At 43.3% G+C, this 14,180-nt stretch overlaps 1 protein-coding gene across 4 annotated transcripts in view; it reads right to left on the bottom strand.

The window, feature by feature from the left end:
- The window catches only part of DDX60 (DExD/H-box helicase 60), an 86,073-nt gene that overhangs the window by 57,533 nt on the left and 14,360 nt on the right, over positions 1-14,180 (bottom strand). For all 4 annotated transcript variants that reach the window (XM_021072214.1, XM_021072213.1, XM_021072215.1 and 1 more), the window contains 6 exons: positions 13,676-14,017; positions 11,518-11,634; positions 9,882-10,031; positions 8,454-8,612; positions 2,125-2,266; positions 1,033-1,182 (listed from right to left, as the gene is read on the bottom strand). In XM_021072214.1, coding sequence (XP_020927873.1) covers positions 1,033-1,182; positions 2,125-2,266; positions 8,454-8,612; positions 9,882-10,031; positions 11,518-11,634; positions 13,676-14,017 — 1,060 coding nt within the window. The remainder of the gene's footprint in view (positions 1-1,032; positions 1,183-2,124; positions 2,267-8,453; positions 8,613-9,881; positions 10,032-11,517; positions 11,635-13,675; positions 14,018-14,180) is intronic.

Here is a 14,180-nt window from a genome sequence, read left to right as displayed (position 1 = left end):
TGTTATGAAACAAGGAATTGAATATAGAAATCTCAGATTTCTTACATTCACACTTTTATGAAAATAAAAAAGAAGTAGGGGACCATCCCGATGGCAATGTCATTATGTCCTTTCATTACAGTCTTGTCTCACATCCTTTTTGATACCACATGCATGTACACATGCAGATGACAGATGAATTTCGTATGTGACAGCACTGATCAGATTTTGAACCTCTTCACTGATAGTATTTTCATTTCTACAATTTTGGTCATTTTAAAATGTGAATGATGTTTTACACAATTTTGTATTTTCTTATTTTAGTTCTTTAAGCATTTTTTATACACACACATAATATATGCTACTTCTGAAAATTACAAAATTTGAAATCCCTTAAGAGATTTCATTCTATAGCTACTATCCTTCTTGGGGCTTGTTTCTCTGCTGTTTCATACATTTGCATTTGCACCCATATTTTGCAGAAGCTCTTGTAAAACCAGGGTTTAGGACTTTGTTTCTCTTCAGAGAATGCGCCAGAGTCCTTAGATCACTTAGGTTATCTTCTGGCTTAGAATGGTCTGGACTTTGCTAACAGAGAAAACTGAAACCCAGATTCTTGGGAGAGCAGGCCTATAATTAGAAATTCTTGGAGTTACCCAGAGATCAGCCTCTCCCTTCACTTTCAGCTCCTGCAATTTCCCTCCCATTGTTTTGAGTTTAGCTATGACTTTACAAAAAGATGTTTGGTGTCTCTTACCTAACATTTCCATCATTACCTGCAAGAGATTCTTCACTAGACCTACACTTTATATTGATAGAAATGGAAGTCACATATCTCACTTTTTATAAGTGGTAACAATATTAGTTACAAGCAACACATATCACTGTTCAAAATTATAGTCAAAGCATTATCACCCCAAGGACATGACAATATAGGTAATTTTAAGTGCATAACACCAAAAATGTATTTATACTTGCAACACTTAGTGGTGCTTTCAAAACATTCCCAGGGGAATGAGGCTTTTATTCGAAATTAATTTAGAGACTTATTGCCTTTGATTGGTGATGGGTTCTTCTTAAGAAAAGGACGTTTTGTTGTTCTCAGAGGAAATGGCTTTCCAACATCAAATGGTCTGACCAACTTTGATACAGTATCCCAGAGATGTTCATAATCTTTCGTAATGACATTTCCCAAATGCAGGCCTGTATAAATAGTTAAAAATGGTAATCACCAAAAGTCATTCACATATACACAGAAGCACACATTTTGACTAAATTCAGAGAACTTTGAAATACTTCTCAAATAGTGAATTTTTTCAGGGATTTCCACATGGAACCTAAAGGAAAATGGTTCCAATGTTGACTGTGAGACTGTAGACTCTAAAATTTATCCAGTTTCCCTGGTTGATAACTAAGTATTAGAAGTATAATTATTTTAACTAACAATAACAGATGGTGAATATTTATTCTTCAAGGTAATAAAAATGTTACATCACACACAACTTTACTAATAGTAAAGTAACTTTACTTATATTCAAAAATGAGACTATCTGGAGAGGATTGCTCAATTTACTTGTAGCTAATTCATGCTAATGCTTGCAGTCTGCAAGAACCAAACCTTGGAGGTCAGAGAAATTTCAATAATACCGAGTTATAGTTCTCTCCAAATGTGTTTTCTTTGACTACTAATAGATTGTAGAAAATCTAATAAAATGATCCAAAGGAAAAAAATTCATTATAAACAACAATACACAATTCAGCTTCATCTCTGGAAAAAATTACAATCCCCTACCTAACAGTAATAGGATGATTACATTAATTAGAGTGAATATTATGAAAAAATGTTATGTGTATATGTAAATGAAAAATTCAACTGTTAAAGTTATTTGGAAATGCCAAGTTCCCAAACATATTTTTTCCAAAAAATACTTGTGGAGTAATACTAAGTGAAAATGTTTTGAAATATAATACTCACTCTGATTGCAACTAAGTAAAACTTATACACAGGTATAAACAAACATTTGAAAGAAAATGATTGCTATGTTATATGTTGGAAGTATAAGAGAATGATTTTAAAGTTTTAAATCCTTTATAATGTTTATCTCTGTATAAAAATATAATTATTGTAATATACAATGGTGGTACCTTGAGCATTTTCATTTTCATAGTAAAATGCTATATTCTTCAACAAAAGCTCATCACTTAAGTCAGAAAGGTGAGTTAAATCCAGATTCCAAGATTCCGAAATATTCACATCACTTAGGATGAAATAGTCGCAACACTTTTTCTGAAAATTGGAAATAAAAACCAAGTTACTGACAACTGTTACATTAGCAATACGCTATAATATGACTTCAAACATGTCAATAATTCAACCAACAGGCAAGTGGCCAGGCTCCCTCTCTCCTATCCAAATGAGCCATACCAGGTTGAGAAATAATGAATGCTCTACAGCTTGAAAGACTAGAGCTAAAATGCGATCAAACTAACTAAATTCAACACAGTTCTTTATTCTGAATCATAGAAATCCATATTTGACTTTTTTTTTTTTTTTTTGGTCTTTTTAGGGCTGCACCCAAGGCACATGGAGGTTCCCAGGCTAGGGATAGAATCAAAACTGTAGCCGCTGGCCTACACCACAGCCACAGCAACGCCAGATCCAAGCTGCGCCTGCGACCTACACCACGGCTCATGGCAACGCCAGATCCTTAACCCACTGAGGGAGGCCAGGGATTGAACCTAGTCACATTCGTTTCCACTGAGCCATGATGGGAACTCCCATATTTGACTCTTAATAATGATTTTTTTCTCTCGCTGTAACCCACAGATACAAGACCACAGAAATACTGCTTTCAAATGTTCCCCTGTGATTTACTCAGGGTTTGATGTTTTCAATGCCACTTTCACCAAAGCCTTTTGACTTTCAGGCCAAAATAGCATTTTAAGAAGAAAAAAGAGAGCATTTGCTTGTTCAGGGATCTAGAAGATGCGGGATCCCTCACACTCAGGGACCCCCCCCCACCTTCGCTGTTGGATGGTCCCCAGTTCACCACCGTGTGGCCGTGTCCCCACCAGGTACAGGCAGTGTCCCCACCAATCACACTGAGCCTGAGCAGGGCAGACATGAGTCAAGTCACATCAGCGAGCGAGCCTCACCATTCCTGAGTCAGTGTCAGAGTTTGAGAAGCTGGTTCAGAGGGCAAAGTACAGGCTCCCTGCTCCACACCCCCTTGATGATAAAGCACCCAGGCTCCCAACGTGAGCAATGCATTTATCTATATTGATGGGGAACTGAAACCAGAGGTCCCCAGTACAAGTGTAACAAAGGCAAAAGGCATGGGTTATTTGCATTGTTCTGGACACCACGTTTGAAAAAAAGAGTGAACTGAAATTAATTTTTATCAATTCAGCAAATCCAAAATATATCATTGCAATGTGCAGTCAAGATAAAAATATTAAGAGAATAAGTTACATGTTTTTGCACTAAGGTTTTGAAATCTGCTGTCTCCTTTTGACTTCTCTACTTTTCAAGAGCCTGATATCCATGTGTGGCTACTGGCGACTGCCTCAGCCAACCTGGCGCTAACCAGGCAAGTCAGGACGGCTTTCACGTCACCTGATGGAGTCAGAAATATCCAGCAGCAGGACCCCCCACCCAGAGTGTAGCTCCACCTACAACTAACAACACTAAAGAGATCTCCGCAGGGCCACAGAGCAGCATCTCAACCTGCAGCCTAAGCGTCCCCCGGAAAGGTTAATAAGTAAGTGTCAAGGTGTGAACAAACAGGAAACCCACTTCATCCACTGAACTGCGTCCTCTAAAGGCTTCAGAACATGGCCTTGACTGTGAAATGTCACTGGCTACCTGATGTTGGCCTTCCACTTCCTGGTGCTGCAGCAGTGAAACTTGGCAAGCAGGCAAGACCGGCCAAAGAGCTGGCCCAGGGCACCCTGCTGCCCCTCATTGGTTGAGCACATACTTGGAGGCTGGATAGAGGTATAGCTGGGTCTCAACCTGGTCCTTTAGTAACTGTGCTTGTAGCCTCCTCAGCTTTTTGGAGCCCAAATTTTCATTTTAAAGGAGGACACATGAGGAGTGCTGTGTCTGCAGGAGGTGACACAGGTCAGGCACACATACATGAGAAAGCTCCTCCCAATGCGTCCAGCAAACCTCGCCATCCTAATTCAAGGTGATGTTTTCTACTGGCTAAAACCACAAAGCAGAACATGCAGGGTCACCATAGAATGTTTGGTAGTTTAGATAGACTCTGTAATGTCCTCTTCACCTAGTGCCAACTGTGCACAAAATACTGTTCAGAAAACTCTCTATAAATGAAAATCATACATACAGAGCATTCCTTTTAAATCTGTAATCCATACCACAGTTAATATATTCATACCACTCAGTAGCTGAGTACATGTAATTCAACCTAAAGTTGACAAAAAATTATTTCTCAAAAGCAAATTTACAACAAAACTCACAGCACAATATTAAGGCTATAATGTATTATTTCAGTATCTTACCTGTAGTAGCAATATGCTCAGTGTATTAACCTGGCATGATATATATTCAAATGTCTCAAGTAAATTAAATGGGACCTAAGAACAGTGTTTGTACCCTTGAATTAACCACAGTCTGCCGCTTCCTAATAGACTCACAAAAATGCCGAGAGAAATGCCCCCAGTGAGATGTGGGATACAGGAAAAATTTTCACTCAGGCCTCAGCAGAACCACATAACACCACGTCCACTACATCACAGAACCTTTATCGCTCCTGTCAGAGCCAGGTCAAGTTCACAGACTCAGACCCAGATAGGCAATCAACGTGCTTTCCTGCACCTGAACTTGCTGACCCCACCCCACCCCAAGCTGTTGCAGGGAATCTAACCTGTGTACCACCGAGGACACCCAGGCCCACTCTGTCAGTCCCCAGCCACCCTCACGCCAACTCCCCTCACTGTACGGGGCTGACTGTACGGGGTCCACCGCATCCCAGTAAGAAGGGGGTGTCTTGCACCCGGGACACTGTTCCAGGTGGGCGTCCCTCTACAGCATCTTGCTTAGTAAGAAGGGGGTGTCCTGTGTTCTGGACGCTGTTTCAGGTGGGCATCCCCCTCCTGTTTACTGCTCGGTAAGAAGGGGGTGTCCTGTGTCCTGGACACTCTTCCAGGTGGGCATCACTCTCCAGTGTCCTGCTTACAAAGAAGAGGGTATCCTGCGTCTAGGACACTGTTGCAGGTGGACATCTCTCTCTGGTGTCCTGCACACGGTACAAATCAGCCCCTTGGATGAAGGTGGCTGGTCACTGGCCACAGGCTGGCTTCTGTTTGGTCCCCTGGAGCCCACAGTCTCTACAAGCAGCCCGGAGATTCCCAAGGACATGGCTGTGTTTCCCATGCCTCTCATCTGGCCTCTGAGAACTCCAGCCAGAGGCTCCCCTCTGCCTCCATCAGCCAGATCCACTCAACTCACCTGGAGTCCCAGGAACCTAAGTGCCCTCCCTCTGGAAGCACATCCCTCCTTCACATCCAGACACCAACCGAGTTGTTTAGACCAGCCCCTGGCACACATGGACCCGGGGTCTCTCAGGGAGGCCACTGTGTCCCAGTCTCTGTACTCACAGCAGATGCTCAGCCCCAGACCCCCAGCCTATGGGTCAAATCCACCATGCCCTCCTGCTACTCCTGGGACCCTCAGATGATACCTAATCGTGTCCCCTCCTCAGCTCGGACACTCTTGCAGGGGAGGGCAGAAGAAGACAGCTGTCCTTTTCAGTAATATCTGTCATACATGGATCAATAATTATTATTAAAAGCCAGGAAATTTGGCTTTCGTGTTTCCAGTCCCCAGAGTAAGGGTACCACCCAGTTCATCTGGAGAGCAGATGACGCTTTGGAGGGGAAGTGTCACTGATGGAATTGGAGGAATCCGGGAACTTGGGTCAGAAGTTACATCTTTATTTTTGTGAACCTGTGGCAAAGATGTGTATTTTCTTCTATTACAAACCCAGACCAAGTACCATATACTCCTGCTATGCAGGATCTGAGATATTTTCACATCACATCATCAGAGCCGCAAATACCTCCAGACACTGGTGACGCCTGCCATGCACTCAAAAGCAGGGACGTTCTCGGTTCACTAACATCCTAGCCGAAGCACACGTCTTCCGCATCACAAATGCACGGCTTACTGTTCTGGTCACTGCAGCTCAACATAACCCATCTCCTGGTCACCCTCAGCACCTTACTTTACACATTCCTATGATTCTGAGGAGGGGCTGGAGAATTCATCAGATGACCACTGAACAAAGGGCTAAGAAGCCCTTCAATCATTCATATGGTGTTCTGAGGATGGGAAGGGGAGGGGAAGGGACTCCAGGCAGGCCGTGGCTCCCCCCATGGAAAGGCACCTCCCCTGCAAGCCTGGTGGGAGGACCTGCTCACCCCTCCCCGCCTGGAGACGACGGGCACCCTCCCCACTCCTCAGCTCATCATGTGCAGCCTGCCCTCCACACCCCCGCCCATGAAAGCCTGCCTTCCAACCCATCCCATTGGCCTGCTCCCAGCGCCTTCCCTCCCTGCATGAGGACACTTCCCACCTTGCCCAGACTTCCTCCTTGCCTCCTGGGCCCACCTTGGAGAACAGCAACGTCCAGGAGGACAGAGAGGGCCATGCTTCTTGTACCCAGGGAGCCCTCATCCCTCTAACCCAGGTCACACCTTCACGGACACACCCAGGACCGCCACCCTGCTGCCTTGGGCTCCCCTCAAAGCTGATCCCGAGCTTCACTTCAAGAAAAGAGTTTATCTGTGGGTGATCACAAGACATGCCAGTCGGGGGACACAGAAGTGAGACAGGAAAGGGGAGAAAACCAATGAAGAACACATTTTCCAACCCCTGGCCCCTGGGCGTGACTGGAGCTTTGTTTCACCAAGGAATTCTGAGAGTACAGGACATTTCAGAGTCATCTGTCCCAAAGAGTAAGGAAGTGGGTCCCCACCTGGCATTGAGGAGGACACAACACGGGCATTACACTGCAGCGTTCCAGACCAAGGAGACAGAACCTTCAGGCAGAGAGCTGCAGGCACATACAGGGAAGTGAAGGGTAACACGCAGGAGACACTGACCCAAAAGTGGTCTGCTGGCCGCACCCCCACGGCCATCCATCCACCTGCTGACTCTGCATAAGGACATCATACTCCTTTGCTGCTGATCATACCTCCAGGCCAGCACCTCCTGCCCCCACCTGCCCCTGCCAGCCCTTGCAGTCTGTCCCTGGGGCACTATGTCTTCTCGTCAAGCAGTCCCATGTAAAGACACTTTTTCCCATTTCTTTTGCCAGCAAACTGCACAACTCCAGCAACAGCTTCTTCCACCCCCTTTCTGTCCTTGTCACCCCATCAGCTGTTTCCTTCTGCCTGTGGCCAAGTGATTGAGACCACTGGAAAAAGAAAAGTACATGACACAGATGGATGCCACTATAATTTGTCAAAAACTTCTAGTGAACTCTGGAAAGTGCCAGGCAAAGGACAGGCCAGCATCTCTTTGTTTCTCAGTATAGTCCACTCCCCCACACTCGCTGATAAATATTTCCCAAACATTTCATTATCCTCCAGCTTCCGGGTCTGCTTCCTTGCTACAACTGCAAGCCTATGACTTGATCCTCTACTTCACAAAGAAAATGTGCACCAGGATGTGAGGGCCATCTGGCTGAGACATCTATCACCCCGCTGATGGCCAGGGTTGATTCGGCTGATCTGGCTGGCTAGGCAGGCATCCCCTTCCTCCCTCACCACTCCATGTGTGTCCCTCCCGAAGCTGCACGCTTGGTCGAAGGGGACGACCGTCCCTGACAGAGGAGGACCATTCTTCAGTCAAGGGCATGAGAGTAGCTGCACTCCCTGCTAGAACCTCCAAACGAGCTCTCCAGAAAACATGTACCGGCACGCAGACATGGGAAACATGGACACATGCCCTCCAGCTAGCTCCCCTGCTTCTCTCCCTAAGCTCCCCTCCCTCCGGAAGAGGGTGTCCTCCACGCCCCCTCCCTGCTCACCTGCTGCCCCTGGGTTTTCCTTGTCCTTAGTTTTCACAATCAGCACTGAGATTCACCCAATCGCTGCCATTTCACCAGCTTGCCAGCCCTGTCCCGGGTCATTCCCTTATTCTCAAAGTCTTGAGCAGGAAGTTCTCTATGCCTTTATTTTCTCCCTTCCTCTCACCGGGAAAATCCTGACCTTGACACAAACCAGAAGGGTAGGACATGCCACTTCCATTGGCGACACATAGTGCTGTGTGTTTTGACTGCCAAACAGTCGCTGAAATTCCAAAGCAACTCGCTTAGGCAGCTACACCTTTCCAGCTGCTGAAGGGTTGACATCATCCCCTTACGAATCTATTTCTGAATATACTTGTGGTTTTTATACATCAAACAGTTGAAACAAAAAAATCAGCTAATAAAGAGTATATTTACCATTTTTAAGAAAGTCTGAATGTCCTCAATCCAATGAGAAGTGACAAATCTGGTACAAGCTCTTTGAGAAAGAGGTAAGCAGAGGAGAAAGGCCACGCTGAGACAGTGCAGTTTACACAAATCTTCCACCTCCTGCAGGGCCAAGGGCTTCCCTTCCACCTGGACAGAACAAGAAGGCCAGTCAGAAGGCAGCGGCTGGACATGGCCTGACTCCCAGACAGTGCCGGCAGGAATCAGCCTCTTACACTCTTTAGGGTTCTGAGACAGCCCTTTTCCCCACCTGACAAAGGCGTGGGCTTGCGGACAGGGAACCACCAGCACAGCAGCAGTTCACACAAAGCATTTCCCCGTGTCCCGAGTTAAGTGCCCTCCCTACACACACCTGAGCTGACCAGTAAATGGAGCAGGACCACTGGACTCCGAAGAACGGAGCCACCGTGAAATGCCCTGTTTGGTCCCAGGCACCCTGTTTTAAAGGTTCTACAGAAAACTACCAGAGTGGGGATACCAGGGCATATCTGAAAGCCTGCCAAGTGGCAGAAGGCTGAAGGAGTAGGCATATTTAACCTGACCGGACATGGACCCCACAGCCACCTCCTGTGTTTGCAGGGCTGTCAGTGGAACCAGACAAAGGCTTGTTTCATAGGCCCCCAGAGGCCCAAACAGGTCTATTGATAAGAAGCCCTAGAGGGACATTTGGTTTGGTATCACTTCTGTGATCATTTAAAATGACACACCTAACCGTGTAGGATATTTTACAAAGATGCTGTTCAAGCAAAGGATGCAAGAGAAAGATAATGAGCCTTGTTCAGTCCTGAAACTGTTGAAGAAGAGACAAAACTTCGCTCTCTTTAATAGGAATGTTCAGCCAAGAATCCCAGCACTCAGGTTGTGTCTGTGTACATGTATGTGTCTGAGTGTGTGTGTGTGCGTGCACACACAGAGGGGTGGCTCCCCAAGGCAGTTGCAGGGTGGAGCCAGGACAAGACAGGCAGGCCTGGTTCCAAGCCACGCCGTATTCAGTACTTGGGTTTGAGGCATGTTCCTGGATCCTGAACTTCAGTGTTTCTATACATGACGTAGAACAGCAGCACCTCTCTTAAAATGCTGCCATGAGGATTTAAGGCATCTGAGAGCCCAGAACATCATAAAGGTATAAGCTCTCAGCAGGTGCCAGCTTCCTTATCTTCCTCTGGAGGGTGGGACACATCTGACTACACATGTACTGAGAGAAACATCTGTGGAGGGAAATCAACATTATATAATAGCACCATCAATGTGTCTTATCAAATTCTAGCCTCCTCCCTTTCTTGGACGCTTATATAAATAAGAAATAAAATTATTAAAATTATTTTAGGAAATGAAAATCAGTAAAATTTCAAACGTGGAGAGTCAAGGTGTTTCACGGTAAAGCTACAACAATCACACCTGTTGGTGAGCAGCAGTGGTCTCGGATCTGCTTTCTAAGAGTTGATGGTAGAAACGCAAAGACAATGAGCAGGAAGTGACACAAAGAACTCGCCGAATGTCAGATCCTTCAGGCCATAGTTGCTTAAGCAGAGAAATGGTTTCATGTGCCTGTCACAAAAGGAAATTGGAAAGCTATTTAGAAAATATTTAGAAAAATATTTTCAGGCATAAGTGATTTTATTAGAATTCATACAGAAGAGTAGATATAACTACACAAAACTATAAATATTTATTTATGAGATAAAATTTAAAATGAGGAAATAATAAGTACTTCAATGAAATTATTAAAAGTTTAAATATGTAAAGAGCTCCTATAAATCAATGAGAAAACAGAGTTCCCACTGTGGCTCAGCAGGTAACAAACCAGACTAGTATCCATGAGGATGCAGGTTCAATCCCTGGCCTCGCTCACTGGGTTATGGGTCTGGTGTTGCTGTGAGCTGTGGTGTAGGTCACAGATGCGGCTTGGATCTGGCATTGCTGTGGCTGTGATGTAGGTCAGCAGCTGCAGCTCCCATTAGACTCCCAAGGGAACTTCCATATGCCATGGGTGCAGCCCTAAAAAGCAAATAAATAAATAAATAAGAGAACATCTAAGCCTTTAATAAGAGATGAGCAGATAATTCACAAAATACAAATATTAGTAAAAGTGTTCAACCTTTTTAGTAATTAAAACAATTAACATATTTTTACTTTCAAGTTAGCAAAGTATATTTTAATGATAATAGCACCGGAAATCACATGATACGTCATTTCTCTTATACTTTGCTAATAAGAGCAAAGTAGGTATGGAGTTACTGCAGAGCTGTTTGGCAATACATACACTTATCATTAAATATGTTAATACTTTTCGATTGACTATTCGAGTCCTAGGTATCCAGCTTAGGTACGTTATACAAAATGTGTGCAAGATTTATGTACCAAGAAGTTTATCACAGAGTTATTTGCCAAAGCCAACTTTCAAACAATTTAAATGTTCAGCATTAGAAAACTATGCAGCCAGTAAAAACAAAATTTGACTAATTTTTTGATAATCAGAAAAAGTGGTCTATTAAAATTGTTATTGATATGTTTCTCTATATAGTTCCTTTTACCTATAAAAAGGACATTAGTAGAAAAGTAATTGAAATTCAAATAATGTCTAAGGAGTTCCCGTGGTGGCGCAGTGGTTAACGAATCCGACTAGGAACCATGAGGTTGCGGGTTCGGTCCCTGCCCTTGCTCGGTGGGTTAACGATCCGGCGTTGCCGTGAGCTGTGGTGTAGGTTGCAGACGCGGCTCGGATCCCGCGTTGCTGTGGCTCTGGTGTAGGCTGGTGGCTACAGCTCCGATTCGACCCCTAGCCTGGGAACCTCCATATGCCGCAGGAGCAGCCCAAAGAAATAGCAAAAAACAAATAATGTCTAAGCCTAGTCAATATTATTATATTGATATTAATTTCCTAGTTGGACAAGCAAACCTTGGCTGCATCAGATGTCAACATGAGGGGAAGCTGGTCAGAAGAACATGGGAACCCTGTCCTATTTTTGCATCTTTTTTAAAATAATTAAACAATTAGTGCACATAAAAAGTTCTTTTTAATAAGTTTCAGTACCTCTTCCATCATATTTTCCCATTTCAAATTTCCAAAAAGAGGGGCAAATGCTAAAGCTCTACATTTCTCCAATTGCTTAATCAGGGATCTGTAAGCATTCTCAATGGTCCTTCTATTCTGTAAAAGGAAGGCAAATCACATAAATGTCATAAATAAAATATCACATTATTTTCCAACTATAAAAAGCCATATATGGAGAATATAATTGTTACAATATATTTCTAAGTGAAAAAAACACACTAATATATGATGGATCAAAGGGATCATCAACAATGCTTTTATAGCCTGTCAAACAGAACTATTCTGTCTTTGACAAAATAGTTTTTGTCTGGGAATTTGGCCCATTTTATTTAACAATTTTATGGAAGTTTAATTAATGTGATATAATACTCATTCCCTTTAAGGGGACAATTCAATGGCTTTTGTATAAAAGGTTGTACAACCATCACCATGATCTAATTTTAGAACATTTCCAACATTTCACAAAGAGAAATTGCACCCATTTAACACATATTTCACTAGAAAAAGTAAATACACAGAAAACAGCATAACCCCCCACCCAGGTAACAATGATTCAGCAAAGCCATTATCAACGCATATTTTCATGTACATTCCACATAGTCCTCAAACGACAAGTGAAATAACCTCTTTAAGGTGAGCGTTCAATAAATTAGAAAATACATTATTTTACCAGAAACAAAATCCTCCATTAAAATATATTTTTCTTAAATAAAGACTGGTAAGGAAGTTTGAAGGGACTCTTCAAACTCAGATTCAGAAGTTGCTCTGACAGAATAAAATAAGATGGACTGATTACAGCACCTCAACATAAAAAAAAAAAAAAAAAATCCCTAAGCTATTCCCACTCACAATAGGCAGCTAGAGTTGGAAACAGTTTAATGACTGGAGGGTGTTTTTTGGTTTGTTTTTGTTTTTGCTTTTTTGTCTTTTTAGGGCCGCACTCATGGTATATGGAGATTCCCAGTTTAGGGGTGGAATCAGAACTGTAGCTGCCAGCCTATACCACAGCCACAGCAACTCAGGATCCAAGCCATATCTGTGACCTATGCCACAGCCACACCTGATCCTTAACTCACTGAGCGGGGCCACAGATTGAACCTGCATCCTCATGGTTACTAATCTGGTCAGATTGGTTTCTGCTGAGCCACTAAAGAAACTCCAATGATTGGAGTTTTAATGCAAGCAAAATAAACAATCTTATCAGATTTTGAGACAACCATCCAGATATCTCCAATGCCATAAGGGGTGGGGCTCTAAACTCAAAGGCTGAAAAATGTTAATTGACTCAAAAGTCATTTTGATGAAGCACAGAATTACCTTCATATTCTAAACTCACTATAAGCTGTGAAAATTCAACCAGATGTATTTATAAAATTGGTGAGCATTTTTGAACTCCCAAAAGTTCAACACAGTAACTACCAGTTATTCCAATACAGCAAAATAAGATCACAGAGTTAAAATTCTAAATACTCTGAAAATTCCATTAATGATTTAACATTAAGAAATAAATGTATTTCATTTGTCTTCCTTCATTAACTTTCTCCTTAAAAGCTTCTATGGAGTTCCCTTGTGGCACAGTGGGTTGAGGACCCACATTGACACTACAATGGCTTGGGCCCCTGCTGTGGCACAGGTTCAGTCCCTGGCCTGGGAGCTTCCACATGCCACAGGTACAGAAAAAAAGATTAAAAGCTGCCATATTCACCATCATTTCACTGGTATGTGGACACATCTACGTGGAGGGGAGGCTCAGGCCATAGTCAAGCATAGCAAGGCTTGGGTCGGACAACCTCTTTTCAAACCCAGGCTCTGTGATGTACTTGGCTGTTGATGAGCAAATGACTTACTCAACTATCTGCTACATCATCTGCAAAACATAGATAATCCTAACTGTTCCCCCACAGGGTCCTTGTGAAGGTTAAATAAAACCACTCCTGGGAAATACCCGGCAGTAATGCTATGATATAGGTGCCCAATAAAGGATTGCATTTGTATTTTATTTTCATTATTATTAGCTTTCTCTACCTCTCCGTTAAACCTATGATAACTCCCACAGAAGAGGCAGAAATAAAACTGAATCAAGTCATTTGGACAGTTGTGTGACATTCTAGAAGTTTGTCTTTTAGGTGCACATTACCTTCTGGAAAAACATCTGGTTTTTGTGCCTGCTCGGCATAAAGTACGCATAAAGTCGAAGGACATCAGCCACCTGGCCCGCGAAAAGCACAGCATTGATCTTCAGCGCCCAAGACTGGATGATTAAAAAGTTGAAAAGGTGTGTCTGTAGATTGTTCAGGCCTTCATCAGCAACTATCAGAAAATACGGGTAACTCTCTTCCAGGAAAGCTTCCCACTCTTGTGACAGGCACCCAGAAAAGTCTGTTCGAACATCGATGTTGGTGTTGTGTTGAAGATGGAGAATTAAAGCCGTTCTCAGAGGGAGAAGTTCAGGCAAGTTGAAATATGTGTTCTCAGCATCCTGGGGAAGGGATACATCACTTTGAAGTCATCGTTTAGTAGTTTTGTTGGTTAACACATACCATTAAAGTCATTAGAGAAACAGGTTCCAACACAGTTGTGTTCTGTTTCATAGTGAGCAAAGAGACCCTTGAACCTGGACTGTCATTGTGCACATACACGCC

This window comes from Sus scrofa, chromosome 14 (assembly GCF_000003025.6).
Source record: "Sus scrofa isolate TJ Tabasco breed Duroc chromosome 14, Sscrofa11.1, whole genome shotgun sequence".
Classification (NCBI taxonomy): Eukaryota; Metazoa; Chordata; class Mammalia; order Artiodactyla; family Suidae; genus Sus; species Sus scrofa.
Note: the sequence above shows the minus strand (reverse complement) of the source record. Positions and strands in the feature narration are given on the sequence as shown.